General features: G+C 48.4%; 2 protein-coding genes across 4 annotated transcripts; one reads left to right on the top strand and one right to left on the bottom strand.

Annotated features, from left to right (window-relative positions):
- Positions 1–814: 814 nt before the first annotated feature.
- MIXL1 (Mix paired-like homeobox) lies at positions 815–3,598 on the bottom strand. Its single transcript, XM_080408773.1, has 2 exons — positions 1,613–3,598; positions 815–1,542 (listed from the first exon to the last, which is right to left on the bottom strand). The coding sequence occupies exons 1-2, from the start codon at positions 1,922–1,924 to the stop codon at positions 1,144–1,146; spliced, it is 711 nt and encodes a 236-aa protein (XP_080264899.1). The 5' UTR covers positions 1,925–3,598; the 3' UTR covers positions 815–1,143.
- LOC308072216 (uncharacterized protein) lies at positions 2,339–17,232 on the top strand (the record flags this gene model as incomplete). 3 transcript variants are annotated; one of them, XR_013931581.1, is made up of 4 exons in its annotated part: positions 2,339–2,553; positions 2,710–2,853; positions 7,242–7,494; positions 9,820–17,232. XR_013931581.1 is itself a non-coding variant. In XM_080408774.1 (3 exons), the coding sequence occupies 3 exons, from the start codon at positions 2,339–2,341 to the stop codon at positions 7,438–7,440; spliced, it is 558 nt and encodes a 185-aa protein (XP_080264900.1). In that variant the 3' UTR covers positions 7,441–17,232. The 3 variants fall into 3 exon arrangements, 2 of the variants coding, with proteins under 2 accessions (XP_080264900.1, XP_080264901.1); XM_080408774.1 differs by having other exon boundaries at positions 7,242–17,232; XM_080408775.1 differs by having other exon boundaries at positions 6,664–17,232.
- Positions 17,233–25,891: the final 8,659 nt, after the last annotated feature.

The following is a 25,891-nucleotide window of genomic DNA, read 5'->3' as shown; positions in this document are numbered from 1 at the left end:
GATTGTCCCCCCCGTGCCGAATGCTGGGCCCGTCACGGCCAGAGGGATGCTGAGGGGCTGGGGCACAATCCTGCAGGGAGCGGTGGGGGGAGCCGGGGGTGCTCAGCCTGGAGAGGAGGAGGGTTGGGGGCAGGCGGGGGCCAGTCTCCTCTCCCAGATAACAGGCTACAGGACAAGAGGGAACGGCCTCAAGTTGCGCCGGGGGAGGCGTAGGTTGGATATTAGGAAAAATTTCTTCACTGAAAGGTGGTCAAACAGGGGAACAGGCTGCCCAGGGGAGCGACTGTCCCTGGAGACACTTAAGACATACAGGTGCGGTGCTCAGGGCAGGGTTCAGCGGTGGACTCGGCAGTCCTGGGTTAATGGTTGGACTGAATGATTTTAAGGGTCTTTTCCAACCTAAATGATTCCATATTCATCCTCAGTAGAGAGCCATTCAGCCCAGTACTATCATGGAACAGCCTCGGTGTAGTCCCCAACACTCAAGTTCAAAGCTAAAGCACCTTTACCGCCTTCACAAAACGCTCCCACGTGTCTGTGGTTAAACTTGGCTGAAGAGGCAGAGTTGGGGCTTTTGTCTGAGCAGGACAAGGGTCTGGGGCCGTGCTCCTCGCGCCATGAACTTGCATTTTCCTTCAGGGAGGGGGGTGGTTGTTTAGAGCAGATCTAAAGGCTTAAGGCAGTTGGTGTCACCTGTCCTCCAGGTCCACCCGAACCACAGCCACTGCTCTCCAGGGAAGAACCTGCGGCTGGGATGGGGGATGGCCCCTTACCCTGCTGGGGTAAGAAACCCTGTCTCAGGTACGCACACGAGTAAAGCAAAAATGTAAACCTTTATTTATTATTTTTTTTTCCTCCTCAGTCAAAAAGTCCCAACAGACCACCCCAACTGTCCCAAGTTTCCCAAGACCCGCCCCCACGGTGGATTTGGTTAGCTTTTTGGCTAAAGAAGGTTAAATAGAAATACAAAAACACGCTCGTGGGAATCTTTACATACAGTGTACAAAGATGCCCGCAGCTGACGGAGCTGACCTGTATCTTCTTCCAATAAATAGGTAAAAATCAGTTACTACCGGATAAAGTGCAACAGTGGCCGAGCCGGGGTGAGGTGGCGGGGCCGTGGCTCTGACACCCCCCCGGGGCTCAGAGGGCGCAGAAGGCGCCCAGGCCCGTCTCCTCCCACTCCGAGCCCGACTCCGAGTAGCCGCTGGTGTCCTCGGCGTCCGAGACGGGCGAGTACTGGCCGCAGAGGGCGCGGGCCGGCGGGCAGGGCCTGCCCCCCGCCAGGGAGGCGGCCGGGGCGCCCCCGGGCTGGCCGGGCAGGCAGCCGCCGGGGCCGGGGGGCAAGGCGGCGGCCGGCGGCCACGCGTAGGGGCCCGAGCCCCCCTCCTTGGGCTGGAGGCGCTGGGCCAGCGCGTAGCGGGGCCGCTGCGGGGCGGCGAAGCGGGGCGGCCGCGGGTGGCCGGGCGGCGGCTCCGCGGGGCCGGGCCGGGGCGGCCCCCGCTGGCGGCGGCACTTGGCCCGCCGGTTCTGGAACCAGACCTGGGGGAGAGAGGCGGGTGAGGGCGGGCGGGGGCGGCCCGGGGGGCGCGGCGCGGCCCGGCGCCCTCACCTGGATGCGGGACTCGGGGATCTGCGTGGCGTCGGCCAGCTTCTCCCGCAGGTAGATGTCGGGGTACATGGTGTCCCGGAAGACCAGCTCCAGCGTCTCCAGCTGCGCCGCCGTGAAGCTGGTCCGCTTACGACGCTGCGAGGCCGCCGGCGCCCCCTCCGACGGCTCCGCCGCCCCCCCGGCCCGGCCCGCCGGGGGCAGCGCGCTGAGGGCGGGCGAGGCCGGGCCGGGCCCCCCGCCGCCCCCCGCCCACCTGCCGGCGGGGAAGGCGGGTCGCTCCGCCGGCGGCCCCCCGAAGCGCAGCGCGGCCATGGCAGCGGGCCAGGAGGGGCCCGGGTCGCCCCGCCGCCCTTTATAGCCGGGGCGGGGGGCGGGGGATCCGGGGGCGGCGGCACGGCCAGGTGGGCAGGGGGCTGCGGGCACCCCGCCGCGCCCCGCAGCCCGCCCCGGCCCCACGCGTGCCCCTGGGCCAGGTCGGTGGGGACAGGTCGCCACCCGCAGGGGCCTGGCCCGCCGCTGGGGCGCTCCCGGACGCGGTGCAACACCGGGGCTGGCACGGGGAGGGGGGTCGGCCCCCGGGAGCCGCCGGGGAGAGGCGTGTCGGCCAGCTCCTGCCCGCTTTGCCACTGAGGGGTCTCGCACAGTGTCAGGCTCCAGGTAGACGAGTTACCCCTTCCCGTGGCCGCCCCGTTTGCGGCGCTTGGCTGCGGGCTGTGCGGCCGGTGCATGGCCTCCTGCGCCGGCGGCTGCTACAGAAATACCTTCCTTAAGATGCGGGTTAACCGCACCTGCAGGGCCCCAGCGGCTCGTTCGGGGCAGGGGCAGACGATGGAGCCATCACCTTTCCCACCCACCCACCAGCCCAATGCTGCTGCCGTAACTGAGGAGGCCTCACGCCAGAAGGCTGCCCGTGCGCTCCAACAGGATACATCTTCGGAAGGGTCTGTCCTCCTTTGGCCTTACCGTCTGGTGACAACCGCAGGACTGTCTCCTGTGCAAAATGACTTTGTACAAAAATCGGTGTCTTGATTGTTAAAAGCCATTTTTGAAGGTTTTATTCCTAAAGTGTTTGTACCTTTTTGCTTTTACGCACGCAGCGATGCAGGTGCTGTCATTCGTGAAGTTTCTAGGTCATCTGTTCCCGAAATCGCAGCCTGCAGCCGGTGGTCAGAGACACGAGCCCTGGGCACATTCTCCGTCAGCAGCATAATGGGAGGGCACGATGGTGTGGAAGGGCGCAGGTGAGCGGTGATCCAGAAAGCCTGGGCAGCCTTATTTTCAGTTTTTAATAAAAGACTTGGGGAGGGTTGAATTACTCTGCAGACTCTGTACAGATTTAGAAGATGCCACAGGTGGCACCAAAAGAGAATTAGTCCATATTACATTTATGTGACAACTATTTTACTCTGTTTTACATTGCGTAATGTTTGCTGAAAAGCGTAAGCAGAGGTTTCTTTCCTGTGTAATGCAGGATAGAGATGTGACATCCTTTAGGTTTCTGAAGGATTTAATCCTGCTTTGAATGATGCCCTTGTAGGGACGTTGACTTTAGTTCCTAGGATTTGGTTGAGGTGGATTAAGTGCGCCAGACAGAGCATGCAGCTTTTCAGGGAAACATGTTATTCTCACACATGTACACGTGCCACTCACAGCAGCAGCACCCCAGGCTCAAGTAGCTGCTGGTACCGCAGGCGCCCCACTCTTCACCCCCATCCTGCTGCTTTCCTAGTAGCTGAGTGGGTTGCTAAGCCACGTGCGAGTCCATGCAGTGTGATCAGGGAACTAGTCCAAATTAAATTCACTGTACAGTAACTTATTATTTTTATCCAGATCTGGGATTCCTCGCCCATGGGTCACCAGCAACCCTGGGACAGCTGTGCAAGCAACAGGGCACTGCCAGGTGGAGCAGGAGGGAAACTGGGGAATCCCATCTGGGGCTGCTTCTAGGGGCTGCCACCACCTGGATGTGACGCTGAGCTAGATGGGGACGAAAAGGACAGGCTGCCCAGGAGCATGGTGGTTTTCCGTGTCAGACTTCCCATCAGGGCAACGGCTTTATCAATGTATATTGAATCCATACTCAGGAAAGAGTGAGTACTGGGAGCTAATAGACCTATTCCCAACTCATAAATCTGGAAATGGGCTGGCTCTTTGATCTCTGTGGGCCAAAAGCCGCCTCAGTTCCCTTGCACTTTACAGTACCAGAGGTGTTCCAATAGGGACCTTGTAACAGCACCTAACGTGCTTCCCCTGGTGAGGAAATGAATGGAGATGTTTCCCAGGCCTGGAAGCTTTTATTAAGAGATACGGGTGTAATATTCATAGACTATTAAAAAGAGAAAATAAAGTCCATTATGTTACAGTAGAGGAAACATAACTTCTGCACGCTAAACTTCATTGCAGTACATCTTGTGTATGAGTGCAGTTTGATCTCCAGTTCTGGGAAGGGAGAAGGAAGCCTGTGTTTTGCAGCTCTATCAAACGGGCTGGGAACACCTGTGCTACTGTGACTGAACCACGTGGACAAAGCAGTCGGTGCCCTTAATGCAGCCAGTATTTGCACACATGGGCTTCAGGCTATGGGGTTCACGCTCAGTCACCACATCACCCATCTGCAGATGGTTGCATCTTCTAGCAGACGTTCCCGCAGCTTACGCACGAGCGGCTGAGGCAGCCGTGGGCAGGCCTGGCCGCGCTGCCTGACCACACACCTTTGGTGCTGGCCACCGTTTACTTCCGCTCCCTCTGCTTTCCTTTCCTGGGCTGGCTGGCTAATTGGGTGGGTTGACATATCTTGGTGATGAGTCCTCTTCTGCACACTAGCAGTATGTGCTGGACACGAAAGCAGAGCAATTCTGGGGCGAGACCAGAGCCCAGGAATCCTATTTTCCCTTTCCCGTTGCTCAAAGCATCACACGCTGATTTCCTCTGTGGGATCCTGGTGGCTGCCCTGCTGTATTGGCTTGGTTTGAAAGGGATCTAACATTACAGAAAGGCAAGGGGGACGGTGCTCTCTAATCGTAAAGGAGTGTGCTGTTAGCTGGAGATCAGAGTAGGAGGCTTTTGCCTCCTCCTAGGCAAGCAGGACGGCATGAAAGACAGCTCTTTGCTTTCTGCCAGTTCTCCCCCCTCCCAACGCTGGCACACCTCTCTGCAGCTCCCACAGAGTGTCATCCCACCGACGTGCTAAAAGCGATGCCTGCGAGGTACTGCAGTATGCCTCCTGCAGCAAGAAAAAAGCACTGTGTCTGGATTTGGCAGAGTTTCCCCTCCCTAGCGAGAAGCTTTGCATCCTGCTGTGCCCCTTGTCGTCTGACAAGGAGGTTTCCAGTGCCTTGCCGGTGCCAGCATCTGCATGGAGTTATACCTGGGTAAGGGCTGGAGGCATTTAGGAAGACAATCAGACTTTCGTCCCTTCCTATTTTGCATACTTGCTTTTATTTGTGTCCTGTCTAGGCACAAAGGGGGATTTTTACTTCTTCCCTCAAGACACAGCTAATAAGTCCAGGAGTGGCTTGCTATTTGAAACTGAGATGGTGAAAATTGAGGTAGCTGCCTCCGAGGGAAGAGCAGGCTACCTTGTGCGGATAGCAGAGCTTACTGCCTGCTTCAGGAGCTGCTCACAGTGACCTTCGCTGTATTTCTCAAGAGAAACTCCTTGTGCTTTTGTCCATGCTGGGGGTACCTCTACACTGAGGTGCCTGTGCCGAGGGGCTCTCACAATGCAAAATGTACTTGCAGCTGCAATGAGAACACAGTTTTAAAAGCTTCAGGTGGAGAACACGCTATCATGTCACCGCTGCCAGCTCTGAGCATCCAGCGAGGATAAGACAGGCTCTGAAACAGTAAGTTTTGGAGTAGAAAGGGGAGATGGGCCCTGTGCAGTTTGCTGGCCTGCTGGCTACTTAGCCCTTCGCATATCAAGCCAGGGAGCTTCTCTCAGGCTGCTGGGGGCCACAACATCATCTTTTAAACGTGCAGATTAAGATCCTGCCTTACGTGACTAGAGGAGCCGGGGCTTGGGAAGCATCTCAAAATGCATGGCAAGAGTGGGCGGCAGTGTGACATTCAGTCGTGTCTTTGCTGCCAAAACAAACGCACCCCTTTAGGTAACTAACACATGCGAGCAGTTCTGCTGCTCAGTCCCAGAGGGGATGAGGCACGAGGGCTTTCACTGCGCAGTGGTTTGTAACCACTAGTACGGCCTTCGCTGTGTTCAGACTCCTCTGGCTTGTCACAGCACTCCGCTCCTTCTAGGACTCTGCAGGGAGACAGCTCTTGCACGGGGTTTTTTCATTCCAGCAAAGCTTATTATTTTTGTCTTTAACGTGAATTCTCTGGTGTCTAAACCCAAGACTGAAGCTTTTAGTAGCACAAATTTAGTGGTCTCTTGTCTACCTGACTAAACTTGCAAAGACCTGGTAGTTTGGAGATCTCGATTCCTACATCATTTTTAATTGAAACTGGCCAGCAGGTTCAAAGCTTGTATTGGGAGACTGACCAAAAAGGGAACAGTGGTCTCACACCCCCGAATTCCTTAACTAGAAAGTTTAAGAAAAAACAAACCCACATTTTTGCAGTTAAGACTTAGCTTAAGTTTAAGCTATATTGAAGAAGCAATGCCTGTATAACTATCTCACAAATAAAACTAATTGCAGACCAGACACATTTTTATGATTTTATACATAACTACATTTGCTCCAGAGCTTCTGCTGGCATGAAAATGCTGTATAATTTCCAGCTCCTTTAGCAGGGCCCTGATAGCAAAGATCATTAATGCATGCTAGGCTTAGGTTTTGAGGGTTTTGCATTCTGCCTAAGAGGAAATCTTTAGGTGAATGCTTAATTTCCCTGTGATTGCTTCTAGTCACTGTGACAAAGCTCTTTACAGCCTCTGAATGCTTTTAGAGGTTTATCAGGTCTTCCCAATGTACGTACACTGAGATCTATATATTGAGGCATATGCAGGCTTTTAGGTAGAGTTCTGAGATCTCACAGTGATGTCATGTTTTTAATTTAAAGTTATCATTTCATGGTGTTTGTCTTTCTAGCCCTCATGGCTATAACAAAGAAGCCTTTGAGAAGGTGAGCTGCGTATAGTCCTGGCTTCAGCATAGTTTGCAGATGCCTTGAAGTGTATTCTTGAGAGACTGGAGCTGCCTGTCCATCTTGGATGTTCAGCTGTGTCCCTGAGAGCTCCTCCTCGCTACAGTCCCGGCAGGGTGCTGGGAAGGTCCTCGCTGCTTCACCCTGCACATCATCCTCTGCTCCTAGGGGAGTCCCAGAACAGATCCCAGCATCCCTGAGCATACCAGCACACTACAGAGAAGCGGGGGTTTGCCTTCCTGGTCAGCCCAAGGAGTGTATTTGATGTAGAGGGCTCCTCCTGCCTCTCAGAAGGATGGACGATGGCACGCTCACACTTAGGGCTGTGCCATTCCCATTGCACGTGTGCGGTGGGTGTGATCAGCACGGTGACTTCTTTGCAAAGCGCCGCAGGCTGAGGATGCCGCTCCATTCACAGCTCCATCTCTGGTCTCTTGTGTGGTCCCAGGCAAAATGCTGACTTCTGTGCCTTGGCTTCACCACCTGGAAAACTCAAATAGCCGTATTTGTCTCTCACCCTCAGGCTCGCCTCCACCTGTGAGACAGCGAGGTGGATCCAGTGTTTGCTACAAGGTCAGAAGCATGACTTGGCCATGCTCCAGGCTGTCCCAGTTGGCAGCAGGCGCCTGGGCACCGGGGCTGTGGAGAGAAGGGGAGAGCGGTGCTGCCCCTGTTGTGAGGCTGAGAGCGTGACCCACGGCACTGCGGCCGCAGTATCCTGAACACACTGACCCGTGACCTGGGCTGAACCCCTTTCAGGGCTTTTGTGCCTACAGGTAAGAAATATGTGATGGAACAGGTAAGAAATATGTGATGGAACCCATCGCACTGGAGAACTGTCAGAGCCTGGTGACATCAATCTGCTGTGGTTTAACCCCAGCCAGTAACTAAGTACCATGCAGCGGCTCGCCTCCCTCCCCAGAGGGATGGGGAGGAGAATCGGGAAGAAATGTAAAACTGAAGGGTTGAGATAAGAACAATTTAATAATTCAAATAAAATAATAAGAATAATAGTAACAATTATAATGAAAAGGAGGGAGAAGGGGAGAGGAATAAAAGCCGGAGGAAGGGAGAAAAGAAACCAAGTGATGCACAATGCGATTGCTCAGCACCTGCTGACTGATGCCCCGCCAGTCCCCTGGCAGCGATCGGCAGGCCCCAGCCAACTCCCCCCAGTTTATATACCAACCATGATGCTGTATGGTATGGCCACTTTGGGTCAGCTGTCCTGGCTGTGTCCCTCCCCAATTTCTTGTGCCCCTCCAGCCCTCTCACTGGCAGCTCATGAGAACCCTGAAAAGTCCTTGACTTAGTATAAACATTACTTAGCAACAATTAAAAGCATCAGTGTGTTATCAACATTATTCTCACACCGCAGTCAAAACACAGCACTGCACCAGCTACTAAGAAGAATATTAACTCTACCCCAGCTGAAACCAGCACAGGGAGGCAGGACACTGCTCGGGCAGCAGGGCCCAGCTGCTGGGCTACCAGTGATTCCAGATCCCAAAGGGCCAGTCTTGCCCAACAGCTCTGTGCGCAGATCTTCCCCAGGGTTACAATAAATGCCAAGTGCCAAGCGGTTGTGTTCTTTCTGAAAGATGACTGTCTTGCTTGGCTAGGATCTGATGACATCTATATATGCATGATCTATTTTCCTTTGAAAATTAAAACTGCTGTGTCTCTTTATTTTTGGCAACAAGGAACTAATAGTATCTTGTGAGTTTAGCCCTGTGCTTAGGAGGGGGATGTGACTTGGTGGGATAAGCCATTTCCTGAGAGGTGTGAGACATGACTTCAAGACCTGGTGGTGCATTCGTGTATTCTGTTCTGAGGAGTTGATAAGAGCTTCAGACACACAGAAAGCCTTGAAGTAAGCAGCCGTGGGGGAGGCGTAAGAACCTAGCAAATGCATATGAAAAGATCAAGGGGCTGCATTTGCTAAATCCCGACAGGAACAGATTTGGGGCAAGACGCCCCGTTCAGAGGGGACCCAGGTGTAGCAAAGGGGCAAGAGCAGACTGTCTGATGGCTGGCAGCTGGCTCCCTACCTTCTGAGGGAGAGAAGGGGGAAGACTGGGGAGTGGGAGGGAGATAAGAGCAAACAGTGGGGGTGGGAAGAGGGAAAGGCAAGGGCAATAGGGAGGAAGCTACCTGGAGACACTGGTTGAAAGGGCAGGGGATATTTAGGGTTGAATTTAGACACTGTTAAACCTCAGCCTGCCTTTGAGTTTTGAGACACCCTGAGAACAGCAGGATGTGTGTACCTGACTCTCAGTGTTGCTTCTGCAGCGAGTGGGCAGTCCCACAAAGATTGCTGTGGCAGCAAGCGCTAGGCTTAACCAATTCCTCGTTGCAATTTATCTCTCTGCCCTCTCTGATTTTATAGCAGGTGGTACTGTGAGAGAACCTAAAGCTTTTATTTAATAGAGCACATCATGTTGCTTTGGTTACTTGCATGCTCTGAACAAGGTCATACCCCATTCCTAGAGATATTTTCTTTAATGAAGAATTTTATAACAACTGTTGATGCAGGTGGTTGTATATATAAAATTACTGGGTTGTCTGAAGTCCCAGCAATGTTTAATTAATTCACTGTACAAACAAAGGAAAAAGCTCTATCTCTGCAGATGGGAAAAAAAAAAAAAAGATAAGGATGGAAGAGCTTAAGGAAAAGACAGGACCCTGTTTACCTCCTTTTCGTACAGTACCTCCTTAGGAGAGGCAGCCTTCCAGCATGCTCCCACAGTAGGGCTGGTGGGGAGGACAGGGTGATAAGCAGAAGGGCCACATCCTCTTTTAATAGCACTGAATAACAGAAAGAAAAGCTCCAAACAGTCCCCTCTCTTCCTTTATCAGGCTCCTTGGCCTTAGCAAGCAGTGTTAAGGCATTGTTTTGTACCATTTCTTGGCAGGCTCCTAAAGCCTTCCCCTCACCCCCTGCACGTGGGATGGATGACTTCTCCCCCAGCTTAGCAAATGACAGGCATAAGATTCTCTGTTTCTGTCTTGCAGTGTTTGGCATCTGTCTGAGTGCTGAAATTAATAGATTTTTATGAGGATTTCACTTTTTTTCTTCTTCTTTTTTTTTTTTGTTAAAGCTTATGTCTCATGGTTATTGAGAAAAGGGTCCAAATGTGAAGCGAGTTTTGCTCCAACGGTTCAAAACCAGAAAGCAATACACAGAACCAGAACCTTCCCATCAGGTTGGATGCTTGTTAGGATACGAACACAGATCCACTATTTTTCTCTGCCCCTGGCTGCTCTGGTACTCTTACACGCCACAAGTCTTCCCTCTCTGAGTAGTGTTGACTTGACTTGCAATTTCTTCAGCTGGCTTCCCTGCACTTCCCTGCCGCTGCTCAGGCATGTGCCAAGGCTGGTGCTCTGGCTTCAGTCTTATCATTCATTCTAAATATTTCCTAGCTTCTTTTCTTATTAGTTTTGGAGACAAGGGACTGTTGGTCTCTTGTGTATCATGGCACTTGCAACAAAACCATTTTGGTTTGCTCTAGCATTTTTTTCTAGGATGTTTCATTTCAAAGATATTCAGGCCTCTGTACGGCCTGGAAGATTTTCAGCTTTAACACGTAGATGGAAGGTGGGAAGTTCCACCTGAGTTGGGGATTTGCAGTTTTGGGTGATCATAGCTGGTGAGTGCAGTGGTTACTATGCCATTTGACGAAGCTATTCGCTTCCATGCATGAATTGACTCATATTTCTTTGCTATTTAAAATCGCACTGAAGAAAAGAAAAAGAATGAACCCAGCAGGCATTATTTCTGTGGGTTATCCCAATTTCTGTAAGCCCACAGCATGGTTTTCTGGTGTCTGACTCATAGAGAAGCTCCACGCATTTGCATAGAAAAGTATCTCCATCTTCCTCCCCCACTATCCTGTCCTTTGGCCACCCCAGATAAGCTGTCCAATACCATCCTGCACGTTGCCTCACTCACCTCCACAACACACCCTCTAGGGCACATCCCTGCCCTCCACCCGGGACTGGTGCCCCCCCGGGCTGCCCTCCTCAGCTCTTGCCCCAGACCTTCAAAATGCCTCTTACTCTCGTCCTCATTTTCTATGGCAGCTGTTTTTCTTCCCCTATTATTCAAGCTCAGCTCCTCTCCTTTTATTTCTGGCAGGGTTATTTTTCTATTTGACTTTGGCCCCATTTGTCAAGGGCGCACCCTTGTCACCTCCTTAGTCTAATCCTCTCCTTTGTTGTCTAAAGGTCTTCCTCTCTTTCCTTTCATTGGTACTTTTATCTCTTTCTCCATTATCTTTTAGTCCTCTTGATTCTTCCCCCTCTCTTTTGCTTTTGACCAAGCTTGTCTTACACATATTACTTGGGGGATTTAAGACTTTTCTCCTTGACAGCTTTTCTTCCCCGCCCCCTGGAAGTTTCTCCTTGCTGCTGGACGCATGCCAAAAAGCAAATACATTTATTACTCCAAATGAGACAACTGTAATCCCAGATCGAGAGTGACTCCAGGCGGCAGTGATCGCAGCAGCGCTCTACTGCCATCTTAGCCATCCCCTGTATCTTTGCGAGACCACATTTTTCCTCTTTTGCTGTTTGCTGTCGTATCTTCACACCTGGGAGGCTGTCTTAAGGTCTCTGAGGTAAGAGAAGGTACAAAGGAGTGTCAAGAGTTTGCTGCAAGGCTGAGTGATCAATAAAGGGTGCAGCAGCATCACAGTGTAGTTCCCCTATTTGCAGTTCCACCACTGCTACCCTCTTTTGTCCCCACCCTCTGGCTCGCTGTAAATACCTGATGCAAGGCTGTAGACAAAGTCTTTATGACAGTGTCTGGAAATTGCAAAACTGGGCCCAATATCACGTCAATCAAAGCATCACCTGGGTGTTTTACACCATGTGTGTCTTGGTCAGTGCCAGCACAGCAGCATTCTTGGTTTTCTAGCATTTCAAAAAGGCTGTATTTCCCTCAGATCTTGCCAAGATAGAAAAAGTTGGGTAAAAGGGCAGAAGTGAGAAGATAAGTTTTATTTGATTAATCTCTCTTGGTTGAACTGTCCTTCCTCTGTGTTTTGTATTTCTTATCAGATAAGGCAGCAGGAGTCCTGGCATGTGCAGAGCAGGCCAGGGGAAACAGGGAACCTGCTGACACTGAAAATCCTGACAGACTGAAGACTGGCCCTCCCTGCCCACAGAGCTTGATTTTGCACCTCTTCAGAAAAATGGCAATCTTTCCACTGCCTGCACAGAGCACTCTCTTGCTTCAGGGACCAGGATAAATTCTAGCTGTGAGATGTGAAGACCCACACAGTGGCCCACAGAAGCAAACCCCGTACGTTGTGCTCTTTCCTCCGCCTAACGAAGTGTCCTGGATGTGTGTGAGCACTGGCCTTCTTCATCTCAAACAGGTCTTTGCATTTCAGCTTTCCACAGCAGGAAGTTGCCATTAATAGTGTGCAGCCAGGCCTGGGCTCTCCAAACATATATATCAATATATGCCACCGAAACTTGCCTGTGGCCCCATTGCTGAAGGGAAAGTCCCTGGCACACTGGCAGAGACACACAGGGTTGTTCCTAGAAGATCCATATTCCAGAGCAGGATCGGTGCCTGCTTCCTTCTCCTCAGGCCTTTATCTAATCTTGCAGCAATGCAGCTTCAGCAGATTCCTTGGCTAACCAAAGTGGAAAAGCTGGTTTGAGATGGAAATTTTACTTAGGACCATGTAAAATATGTATGCACAAAGAGCTGCGGAAGACTGGGTCATTGCAGGTCTGCCTGACCTCTTTTCTCTGTCCACACTTCCCAGGGTCAGTTCTCAAACTCTTGACAGTATTTTCAGCAGATGCAGAAACTGTGGACCACATCCCACAGTAGGAAGGACTTACGCACTTTGTCTTCACAGCAAAAGGAGAGCTACTCCTGTGAAATCCTCTCTACATCGGTTGGTCCAAGTTGCTGGTTTTCTCCATGTAGGCATGTAGAAATCATGAATCATGAAAAAAGGAGCCACAAAGTGCTCTTTGGAGCACTTGCAGAATAGCCATAGTTTAAATAATTGCAATTTTTTTTGCTGGGTGAAGTTTGGACCATTTGGGAGTTGACCATGGTATGAATAGGAAGGGGAAAGCTAAGTGGAAAATACCTTTGCTAGCAGTGCCTCCAGTAGGCACAGCACAAATAAGCAAAAGAGGTACATGCTTTGGCTGGCACTTTTTTGGTGAGAAAATGCCTCCATTAGACCTATTTATTGGTGGGCTGCCTAAGCCAAGTACTCCTGGGGTGACTGTTGTTATATAGCAAAGTGTTATTTTCCACCTCCTTCCTGAAGAAAATAAGCAGCGCTTGTTACAACAGAGATTTTGCTGTTAGAACTGTGTTTTTATCACAGCACAGAAGAGCAGAGGGCAGCACTGGTCACATCGTGGGGATGCTTTAGGGGCACTGCTGTCATTTGCCATGTGTGAAGTACATAAGCTGTGTGTGCCTTGGTGAGGAGATGGTGTGACACTCTCTGCTGGTCCCCTTGCGTAAGTGCCAGGTGGAAGCCTAGTATAAAAAGGGCAGTAACAACCTTGGGGCGAGGCTGGAGAGGACTTCTGTGGTTGCCAGTGTCACATGTTTCAGCAGAAATTCGTTTGACGTTTTGGAAGGGGGAAGGCAGTGCTGATCGTTCCTGGCTGTTGTGCTGAGTATGTGCCGATGCACTTGGCTCTGAGCATGATGCATTTTCCAGCACAGAGGAGGCTTGTGTCCATGCGGTTTTAAGGTCAATTGTGCCATCACACCCTTGAGACAGTAAACAGTGGCAGATTGTGAAAGGGGCTGTGCCAGTAACTCATGACGTTTTTGGCACGCCATCTAACCAGCACCCAGGGAAGGCGCTCAGACTGTGGTGATGCACCGTCTCCTCACATTTTGCAGCTTTTCCTGGTGAAGGTAGGCTAGACATCCCTGGCCTGGCCTTTTAAATGGACCTCTTGCCAGGACAGTGGGTCCCTGCAAGATGAAACACAGCAGGTCGGGGAAAAGTAAGACATCGATATTTCCCTATGAGGTCTTTTAGGATCTCAGAAGAAACCATAGCTAAAAATCAAACAATCTTCAGTCACAGACTCAGAGGTGAGGTACAGTGCACGTAAGGTTGTGAAAGGTACCTCAGAAAATGCAGGCCATTCATATGGAGTATGTCTGGCAATGTAGTAGTAGTACAGATATTCAGACACATGCAAGCACAGGGTAGATGTAGAATTTGGGGGAGTTAGACCTCATATTATCAGCACTGGTTAAACCTCTGCACTAAACCTTTATTCAGCAGCATTTTAGCCTCCCCTGTTTTATTGTACGTTCATCTGCCTGTCTTGTATCACACAGGACAGCCGCTGAGCAGCAGCCTTGAAAGAAACTGAACCAAAAGTGTCTTCCGAATATCCCACGTGGAAGAGAACCAGTTAGATACAGCAGTCACAGCAGCTGCTCCGATTCTTGTATCAACACATCTGTTGTCAGCTGACAGATGTGACGATGGAAAGAGAAAAGGAACACGGGCAACAATTTGTATACTTTGGGGGAAAAATACTTGATTAGTGCATGTGATTTCAGCTCCATGGGCTGGCATCATTGCTAACTGAGCAGAAACGCCAGGCAGGCGTAGGGAAGAAGCACATCATATATCTCATCTCATATCTCTCTAGCAGGCAGGGGAAGCACGTGGCTTTGTACATGCTATAGTAGTCCAGGCGAGTTCACCGAGCATTGCAGTGTGGAGGGCTGTCCTAGCCCAAACTCTTTCCTTAGTCCCTAATCCCCTTGTGTTAGCTACAGAGATTGCAGAGTACAGGCAGGAGCTGCTCTGAATCGGTGGTGAGTCCCCATCTTCAGGTTTATGGGACTTGTTCCCAAACTGTTGTCCCTCGTGCTCCTGAAGAAGGTCCTCAGGGCAGCAACATGCCGTGCTGCGAGGATCTAAGGCAATGCAGAGGTTTTGCTGAGGAAGTCTGTGCAGCAGCAGCTGTCATCCTCAGGGACCATTATCCTCATTACCCCCCAGTCCTGGATAAGCTTCCCCCAAGCTCAGCTTCATTATTTTCTTAATAGTGAGCATGGTGCAAAGCACCCTCTCGAAAGCTCTGGAAGTTGCTGGTCCAGTCCATAAAGGGGCTTGGAGGTGTGATGCTCCTCACCAATGGTTTTTACTGCACAGCTGCTTTTACCCAGGTTCCAGCAGCATCACGGTGCCACCCGTGGTAGCAGTGTCAGAGCACTGAGCCTCTTTTGGTCTGGGCAGTCACCTGTGAGGCACCGAGAGAGCTACCTACTCGCTAGGTCACTACAGCTGCCGGTCACCGCTGACCTGGGCCAGATTTGAATGCTGGGTCCCAAGATGAGAGGTTTTACCCTGTCATTCTTCTCCAGAGGCAGCTGCTCTTCCCGCAGAAGTCTTCCAAGAGCATTTCTAATGGATGCAGGAAAAAGAGGAAAACATCGCCAGGCTTTTACTTCCATGCTGGCATTACATTCCTTCCTGTGACACTGTCTCCTCCCAGCAATGCATGGCTTTAAGGTTGCATAGACTGGGTGGAATATATTTTAGAGTGAGACTCTATTTAGCTGTGATGTCAACTGCAGCCAACTATAAAAAGCTCAGTAATGCTCTTTGAAAGTGTAACAGCTGCTGCTCTGCACAGTCTCTGGTGTATTACCAGTCCGCCCTATTTCATGTGCACACAACCGAAATAAAATATTATAGCAATCATCTTATTATATAGTTCAAGGAATTTGGGACATAAACTCCCCAGAAACCAGGAGGAGTTCAAGGTTAGGCAAACTGGGTAATTTTACACAGTTTGTTAACAAAAAGGTAATTTTATCTAGCTTTGCAGCATAGCCTGACTTTTACCTAGCACTTGACTACGTGCTATCAGCGATCCCTAAATAGTGACCACAGAACAGCAAACCTTTCCTTTGGGCAGCTTTGCTGGATGGCGTTCACATACATTTTTAAACTGAGCTCTTGCATGGGGCCAGGCCAGCAATATATTATCCTATTGATATCCTATCCTCCCCTATCCATATCCATATGAAACCTTTTTTTGTCCTTAAATGGGTGGCCACATATATTTGAAAATGCACTAACCAGGCCAAAATTTCCCATAAAAGCGGGACTGTTTAAAAAAAATGTGGTTTATTAATCTAGAGTGAACAGAGAAGTGACTGACTGCAGAACTGTGCCAACACTGCACACCATCACAGTACTGGAGATGGGGTCCCAGCTGGGCCTCTAAGGACAACCCTGAAACTGTGGATGCTGTAGTAAAGCCAAATCTCTTCTAAAATCTGAACAATGAATACTTAAGGGTAATCCCCGCATTTCACTCTGTGGACACACCTGTTGAGGACCTTGATATATTTTCCAGGGGTGTGTCCCTGTTTTACTAAAACGTGGGAAGTTTGAGTGACCTGCCTGCAGTTACACAAAAGCCAGCAAGTGGCAGGGCAAGAAGGGGTAAACTTTGCTGTTCTGGTTCTGCTTCCCCCATTCCTGTCCCTTCCCTTTAGCCACTGGGCCTGCTGTTTGCTGAGCTGACATTACCAGTGGTCCATCCAATTCAATTTTCTGCAACGAAATGAGACAGCTTGAACAATACGAGTCCAGGAAACAACAGCTACATAAAAAGGACACAGAAAAGTTTCAGAAAAAAATCTCACGAGCGCCCAGTTTGCTGTAGGCGTTGCTTGAAGTCCTGCTGGGCTTGCCCTGACTTGGCAGGGTCTGTTGTGGGGACCAGCCAGGTTGAGGGGCAGCACCCTCCTGCCTCGCAGAGCTGAGCAGATCAGCCCGGGCTCCAGGCCCCTTCTGCATCCTTGACGAGACTAAACAGGGCAAAGTGGCCACAGTGTTGTAGGCAGGTTGATTTTGTTTGTTTTGTAGTGCATATAGGGCCTTTGTAGTGTGGGTGAAGAACAGCCTGTTCCTAAGTGACGTGTAAATGTCTCTGACACAGGTTTGAAGCAGCAGTGAGCTCACCAGTCTGTGAGGAAATGGTCAGCTGCCAACCACGGCTGTTACCAAAGGTGACAGGACATTTAGGCAATGTGAGGAACAACTTGGCATCAGACAAAGCCACTGGAATGGAAACACACATACCGCAGGACGGGCTCAGCCGTGCCTCTGAGCGCTGGCTGCACCCAGCTCCCAAGCAGGGAAGTTTCATCCATGAGGAAATTGGAGGCACCCAGAAATGAAAGCAAGCAGCTTCCCGTCACACGATAAGCTTGGGAGGGTTGGGAGGGAGCCAGGGAGCAGCCTCAGTGCCCAGGCACGGTGCTGCGGGTGCAGGCCCATCCTTCCCTGCCAGCTGTCTGGAAACCCCTCGGGCTCCCCCACCTTGCCAGGGTGCTCAGCTGCTCACTGTGCCTTGGGCACGAGCAGTGTTTGCAGGATGAGCAGCTGACTGGGGGAGCTAGTTTTTTCTATGTACAAATACACATGCAAACATACACCATATGGTTGTTTAAATAAAGTGATGCTGAAGAAGGGTGACTTGTGTCAACAGACAAGAGATGAATTTACATGCTACAGTGTGTAGCAATACGCTGTCAGGTAAGAACTGGCACATTCTTTGTGTCCAGCCATGTATACGTAATGGTATCACAGGGGGAGCTGAGTTGTGGAATTTAAGGTCATGGTTTTTTAATGGCACCTAGGAAACAGGATACTGGAAATCCTTGAACATTCAATAACTTCCCAGCCAGAGGCTTTATTTGTCCTCTAATAGTCTGCAGATTATTTCAGATTTTACTATGTCTCTTGATGACTAAGAGTTCAGTTCTTCAGATATTGAGCAGCCTCCATTCTCAATAGGGGTGGCTGAGACTTCTTGCAAAGCTTTTGTCTACCTTTGTTTGAGGCTTTGCAACAACTAAGTGGCTTCCACACTTCTAGAAGCGAGTCTGGTAAATAATTGGCCATGAGCCCATTTGTTCAAAAGAAGAAAAGAAAATACTACTGCAATCCTACACGGGTGACAAGATGAAGCTGTCTGTCTCATACAATAGCCATAGAAACCTCAGGCTCCTGGTGTTCTGACTCCCTGGCTATGATTTTCCACAGTGACCAAGTAATTTATTTAATACTTTCACTACCTCTTTGTAGAGTCTTGGAGCTTTAGGGTGTCAGAAAGAATCATCAAACTCGTTCCTGCAAGGCATTAGAAAGCAAGATCTTGCAATGTGTCACGGGGGGGGGGGGGGGACACACGGGACAACACTTTTTTTTCAAAACAGATGTTTTCCCTCTAATATATTTTACAAGTTGAGGAAAACAAGCTTTTTTAAAAAAGAAAATAAACTGAAAACTTAGATCCTTTTGCAATGAACATGATGCTAAAGCTGACATCTTGTTTCTTTCACCTGTGGTTAGAGAAATTTCCTTCTTCGGATCTTCAGGACTTTCCAGTCCTCCTGAAGAATTTTTCTCCTGACTTTTAGATAACTGTTACAAAGATCAAAATTATTAGATAGTTTGTAGTGCATTAAATTACTTGCCTCTAAATATTATCTTCATCAAACCAGTCCTATTGGATACTGCTACTTACTTTTGTGGGATTTGGGAGTCCTAATCAGGACCAGTGCCTCCCTGACATGGCCACTAAAGCCTGGGGACTGTGTTATTCTGTTAAAGTAATCAACAGTGAGTTAATTACATTTTGCATGCAAAACGTAGTGAGGGGGTTGGAACAAATACCCACTGACCTGAATGTGGCATTTCACACCTCAGCGGTAAGGTTCAACCAGCACAGATTGCTACTGCCCTCTTTTTGAATAGAAAGGATTAACAAGAACCGTCTGTCTGTTACAGCTAACATTACTGGGAGGTGCTGGACACACAGCTAGTGATGTTTGGGACCCCATCTGGCAAGAAATTTCTTTCCCCAGGTTTTGATTTGGAAAGAAATGTCAGTTGCTGTTGCAAATATCAGAGCGTGTTCACTAGCTGGAAAATATTGTTGTTTTGCTGTTATATAAAGGCTACTCAACAATTACAATGACAGGCACTCCACGGAGGCCTGTAATAAAAGCAACACACAAAGGGAGATTTTACATTCACATATTTTGAGCCTAAGGGCTTGTCTATAGTAGAGGTATATTTTTTTTTGCTGTGAGTATCTTGGTGAGGTTAAAGATGCACTCTTCCTGCCTATGTCTGTATAGCCATAGCTAAACGAGGGCTTTTATCAGCATAACTATGTCAGCAAAAGACTCAGCTCTTAACTCACATAATTGCAGTGGTAAGGCTCCTCAAGTGGAGGCCAGCTTATACAGATTCTGCAGACGGAAGGCAGCAAGAGAATTGCTCCTTTCATCATGATAGCATTTTATCTTGGGGGCCTAATGCTGACATTTTGAGTGTTGTTAACCTCTGCTATTTTAGGACTGGTGTGTAGGAGCACATCACTGCTGAATCAGGCATTCAGATACTTCTCTCCTGGCAATATGGTTCAGAAATCTGGCTGGTAAGATGTAATCACCTTGGTTAAGCTTTTCCTTTGAGAACTCTTGCCCTGTTTTTCCCTGATGAAACTCCCTCACATGCCAGCCACCCCAGACCCTGTTTTACATGAGGTACATGATGAGGTCCCCTGTGGCTGGCCCATGACTACTTTAAATTATGTGTTAATATGTTGTTCCTTTTCTCATTCAAAGATTTCATTATCTTACAGCAAAGCATGTGAAGGAAGAGGATTCATGTCTCCCTATATTATATTTAAGAGGTAAAACATATGACCAGCTCAGCAGCAATTCCTCTTGAGCATCGGCAAGTTATGGACCAGAAGGTATGTAAGTAAACTGTAGACATTGTAAGATAAAAGGGCTGGGTCAGATTATGGATGTACTAAATGTGCCAGTCTTGAATTCTGGCTTGATGAAAAAGGGGGTTTGGCAACTTAAGGAGAACCTGCCTGCCACTCTCTTTGCCATCTCCCCCATTCACACTCCTCTCCTTGCAGCCCTTCACCCTGACAATTGCACTGACTCAATTGTTTATGGAGCTGGGCTGTGAACCAGATCTGGGAACAAAGCCAGTTTGAAAAGAGAGAGACGGTAGGATAAAAGGAAGGAGCCTGCATTTCACTGGGAGCCAGTATTGCCACTAAAACCATATCGTACCCAAAACACAGCCTTCTGCAGTGGTGGGGAGAGAAGCCACAGTCTCTCCAAGAGGAACATCTGCAAGCCAAGTCATGGTTACTAGTGAAGACTCTACACCAACGCAGGCTTGTGACTCTGCCTTGCAACAAAGGATCTTGCATTACTTTTGTAAGAAAGGATGTTACTGCTTATCTCCTGAGAGGACAGCCTACTCACAGATAGAGAGCATGGGAAGTCCTGTCTCAGGAATTTGTCCTGTGCTGTCCATTAGGAAAGCAGCGTGAGGAGGTTTTAGCTCAAAATCTCCATTTTTGTTCACCAGCTTCGCTCCATAATCTGCTCTGATTTTTTTTTTTTATCCTTGAGGAGAAAGAAAAAAAATGAGAGAAGAAAATTTTGTTGAAACACTACAGCCAGTCTGATGGGACCTGTGTGATTCTCAGCAGGTCTGCTGTGCAGTAGATTTCAGTCTATGGTTGTTGCCACTGTGAACAACTTCCAAGGTCCACAAAAGCCACAAAGGAATAGAAGTTGATAGATTTAGTCCTGGTGCGCAAGATCTGCCTCTCCACTAGCAGTCCACAAATCAGAAGATGTCGGAATTGCCTGCTGGAGTGCAACTCGCACAGAAAAAGGGAGATAAAAATACACTTCCTGCACAGAAAAGATGTTCATTAGGGCAGAAGCACACAGGTAGGGAAGCAAACTATCTAGTGATCTGACTATTGCAGGAACAGCAGGGTGGCTGGATTGGTGTGGCTACTTCTCAGGGTGCTGTTTAGTATTACAGCTGAGCTAGTTTTTGTCAGTGTTTCCTGTTTGTGTTGCTTTCCTTCTATTGCATCTAGTGGCTGTGTGGCCACAGGGCAAATCTGTTCATCTGGCTGATAACAGCAGCAGACTAACTGTGCCATAAAACTGGGTAGTTTTCAGCCAGATCAGCCAGCTGAATCAACTCACCCTGAAGCCACTCCATCGCTAGATTCAGCACAAGGGAAAGGGCAGGATAACGCAGCTGGGAGCAGCGGTGGAGTGTGACCACCACTATTTGGCATTAGCTCGTGGCTCTAAGTGCAAGCTCCCCACAAAAGGACAACCTGCTCCCATCCTCCCTTCCCTGTTCCTGGCAGCATGTTCCTGCTGCCCACCAGTGGTTTCCTGACTGTCAGTGAAGCAGACCTGCTCTCTAAGCCAGAAGAGAACTAACCTAGGAAGTGAATAGTTTTCTACCTGCTTGATAAGGTGAACGGAATTGCTGAGAGGTCTGATGAGCGTAAGAGCTGGCACCAAGGATGTTGATGGGAGTGTGTGGCATGTGGCTGGGAGCAGACCAGGGTGGCTCCTTCTGACAGCAGCCATTTCATGAAACCTCATTCTGAATTTAACCCAAAGCAGGACCCCCCCTCCCAAACAACATAAAAAAGTAAGGCACAGCTGAGCAGATGGGAACTGCTTCATTTAAAAGAATCTTCATTAAAAAAAATTAAAAATAATCTTCATTAAAAAGAGTGCATCTGATAATTAGATGAAGAGGGACAGGTTTAATGCATACTTTTGAAAGGTATGTTATCCTGTTTGCTGAATGGAAGGAGTGACATGAATAGTGCCCTGTAATGCACACACAGCTTTGATCTTCCCAACAGACAGGTGCAGTTTTGCAAAAATCCCCTCTCTGCCTATCATTTCCCATAACATTGGGCACTTGGAGGCCCAAAGGTAGATACAGTTCATTTGAAAATAAAGCCAAAAGGAAAGGACACCAGAGGGAAGATGCTGGTATGTAGCACAGCACAGAGGAGGATGTGTCTGGAACATCAGAGCTCAGGGGCAGGGGTGTGCCATCTCTGTCCCCTTTGGGGACACATGCTAGTTAGGGTCAGACCCTGACCCAGAGGTACCACTCTTGGTGGTGTTTTAAAAGAGCATCTGCAGGTGCTCCTCTGAATTTACATGGATGGAAATCATTCAGCTGGCTGTTGATTCACAGTTTTTTTCTGGGCAGATAGCCAAAAATGCAATTGCTAATTGCATCACTTTTCCCGTTCTCTCTTCTGTAAAATCACTTTATTATAGGAGTTGGTTAAATTCAGGAAGTGCTCAAATTCCCAGCCATATCTTGTTTACCAAAGACTTCTTGATAACAGTGCTGTACTACTTCTCTCAGCTCATGTGCCATTAAAGGTGTGATTGTTTACACAGTTACTTGCTGCAGATGCAATCAGATCAGCATAAGATAATTAAACTGGTATCACTTATTTTACTAGACTGAACTGTTCTTTTATTATCACCTGTAGCTGGTCAAACTGTGTCCATGCTATGGGATGTTTGCTGTCTGTCAAAATGGGAGTATTTAGTGAAGATGGACTTTAGCACAGGTATGTTTTCTCAGGAGCCGCTCTAGCACTCTGTAAATAAACCTAATTTCAGCAGTGTTTGCTGACACGGCAAAGAAGGTATTGCCAGACCCTCCATCCGATTAACTGTAATTCTGCACCTTGTGTAATAATTCAGAGAAGTCACTGTGAATGTCGCCGTAAATTACTACATAAATGAAAGGCAGTAGCACAGTGAAATGTGTTCACTTCAAACAGAGAAAACTATTATCTGCCTTTCTGTAGAGAGGTCCCAGAAGAAACCACAAGTTATTTGCAAAATTGCAACTCTACTGCTGTCTTTCAGAGTTGTCCAACACGACGTGAAGCACATGGCACTGTTTGTTCTTGGGTGCCAGGTAAGATTAGACCATGCTTTAAAGGAGACCTCTTGAAGAAAAAAGAAAATGGAATTGTGGTTATTTTCAGGCATGGACCCAAATAGCATACAGATTTCTACTCGGAAATTGCATACGGGTTTCGATTTGGAAAATTACCTTTCTCTTCTCCTCCTCCCCCCTCTCTGTTTTTGGAGCTTTCATTGGTTCTTAGAAAAACTGAAACTATTCAGTCGAGAAGAGAGGGTGGTAGAGGTTTACAGAAATGGATTCAAAGTGCTCTCTTGCTTAACTGAAAAGTAGAAACACAAAATCCTGAGTTGACTTATTTTTCTCCACAGATGTACGACATTTGAATAAACAAGTAGTAATGAAAAAGGACAGATTTAAATGACTTAAGAGAATTTTCTCTCAATTAATCCTGTGGTGCCATTGCATGCTTTTTTGTCACAGATCTGCCAATCCCAGTAAGTCCAAACCCAATCTACTGTGCATGCACAAATGGCTGGAGCGTGATCCCTGAGTTCAATGTGTTCTGAACATCTAAAGAGTTACCGGGAAGATCTACTGTCTGTCACTCGTACAGTAGGGTCACCCTGGGCTCCTAAACTTCAGGAAAACCAATAAGCAGCCACAAAAAGAGCAGCTTGGTGGTAGATGAGGTTGAGTGGTCACCAAAATGGGCAATACTGGAGGATTCACTATAGCTCCTGGGACAAATATATTTTCCAACAGGCTTCCAAAAAAAAAAATAATCATCTCTTTCTGTGAAATGACTGTGGTCAAGAGAACCATAGGGAGAAAACAAAAAATATTTATACATACTCATTAGTCTAGATTTTATCAATCAGAGCAATGTAGAGATATAAGCACAAATTAGTTTTCCTTCATGTTGGTAGAAGAGTTAGGAGTCCACTACACTGTAACAGTGCCTCCATGGGTGGTTTTACAGTTCGATCAGCTCCTAACCAAACAGCTTGTATCCATCCTTTAAGGAAAGGCAGACAGACAAAGAGAAAGCCTATAATTTAAAGTACAAGCACTTCAACGCTTTCTTCCTTCTGGTCCTGTCTTCCTTCTGGTCCCAGTCTGTTCAGCCAGTACAACTTTCACGAATGCAAAATGAAGACAGTAAAAAGAGGAACAGAACTGTCATGTTCTGGAAAAAGGTAAATCCTGTTACTACTCACAAATGCAATTCAAGTGCCAGACCTTGGGGAATTTAATTCTTCCATCAACCTGGTCACTCTCCCAGGGATACATGTAGCTTTTCCTTCCAGGCAGTCCATACTCCTCTCCCAGCTACAGGAGCTCTGGGCTTGTATGATTACAACCCTAGGGCTGGGAGGTATGTTCACACCCGATTTATTTAACGTAGCTATTCCTGAGAAGCCGATAACAATATTTTCATAGTGAATGGTTTGCATTTCTGAGCCCATAGCACAGTGCCAGATCCAGCTGCTCAGAGATGTTCATTTGAGAAAATCAAATATTTAGTAGCTATTGCTCTAGCAAACACCACATTAGGCCCCATCTTTGCAAGCAGGGCTCCGCCCTCTGTTAGCCACCACCCTGCAAGTGGAACTCCTCCACAGGACAGCCTCTGCTGCAGGCAGCACACAGGTTTCACCCAGGGGTGCCTGGGAGGAAGGGCTGATGGTCTGGTACTTGCAAACACCAGGAAGAGTAGAAGAGCTGTTTGTTTAAGTGAGGGTAGTGGTCTATGAATGTTTTAATGGTTCATTGTATAACTGCAATGAGTAGGCTGGTATTTTTAACTGTTTAACATTCAGCAGCTTGAATTAAATAATTGATTTATTCTGTATAAAGTTTCTAGGTCTACATTTCTTAGCGGAGGACACTGTTGCTGGACTAGACTACCTCTCTGGGACTAGTATTTCTTTGGTGTTTCTTTGCCCATGCAGAACGAGCTGTTACAAGAAATAAATGAATAATGTACTGGCTGAACTCAGAATTTTCATCTTATCAGTGAATTAAGCTAAGCGTTTTCTCAAATACATGAACTATTGGGAACTCTTTGTCATAATCATTTGGGAAATACTTCTTCATTTACAGGACTCATGAGCAATTCACTGAAGGTATTAGAAGTCATGCTGGCTGCCTGCCAGGGAACAGGCAGGACTGGCTGCTCCCTGAGAGCCAGAGAGCCAAGGGGGCTGGGAGTGAGAGCCGGGGGGTGTGTTGGGGTGCAGGTGAGGATCTGGGGGACTGTGGCCATAGCTCAGGAAATGGCCAAGGACAAGAGCCTCAGCTGAAGCAGCTCCTGAGGGCCAGGGCTTGGTGCCAACAGGGGCCTCCCTACCACGCTGCTCCAGAGCACTCCCCACAGCCACACGCAGGCCCTGAGCCCCGGCAGCCAGACCCCCAGCAGCTCAGGGCCCCGTGGCTGCCTGGAGACATAGCTCCAGGTAAATCTCTGTTATATACCAGATAAGCCAGGATTTCTCACTGTAGCTTGAATAACCATCTCTTCATAATCAAAATTTTCTTCTGGAAAAATATTTAACCATTTGTTATTACTTTATCCCAGACCGGGACTTCCTGACTCCTCTAAAAATCCAAATTTCCTTTTTTTTTTTCAAGATATCATCTCACAGCTATTCCTCTTCCTATACCTGATCATGCACTCAGCTTGTCCACCAGTTGCACATCACAGCATTTACTGACACCACAGTGTAACAGCAAGTTTCCATATTTATAAATCCAACTTGGAAGCATCATAAAATAGAGGAGAATCAATGTAACATGTCCATTCCATGCTCACCAGACAGCTGTGCTATGAGGAAGGCTGGCAGAGAGCCACTAAGGGCATTTCTGTGCTGCCTGGAAGCTCTCTGAACAGAGGCAAAACAGGCTGCAGCACTGTGCCTTGGCTGTGCCTCGGCTGGATGCAGTGCCACCAGACACGTCTTGCTTTGACTCTCCAGCTGGGACCTCTCCAAGACATTACGTGGCCTTGGTGGAGAAACTTGCTGAGCTGATGCCAGCTCCCATGCCTGTTGCATGGTAGAGCAAAGCTGGTGTGAGAAGAGAGGAATAGCTTCACATTTGCTAAACTTACCAAACATTTGCTACAGGAGACAAACCAGATTTCTGTAATTATTCCCAAAATCAGCTTGTCAAGCAAGATGCTTGTGAAGCATCTTGGATTGAGCCTGGCCTCCAAACACACAGGCAAATTAAGGGCTGCCTGGTTTCAGGCCAGTCTCCCATTTGGGTGAAACACAGTAAATCCAGTAGGGATCAGTCAGAACTTCAATTTCTTTTCCTCTTAAGCATGCATTTCAGGATAAAGAATTTAGAGCTTCTTAAAGCA

Source organism: Falco punctatus (genome assembly GCF_963210335.1).
Source record: "Falco punctatus genome assembly, chromosome: 12".
In the NCBI taxonomy this organism is placed as follows: Eukaryota; Metazoa; Chordata; class Aves; order Falconiformes; family Falconidae; genus Falco; species Falco punctatus.
The sequence above is the reverse complement of the archived record's forward strand: the minus strand, read 5'-3'. Positions and strand labels throughout refer to the sequence as shown.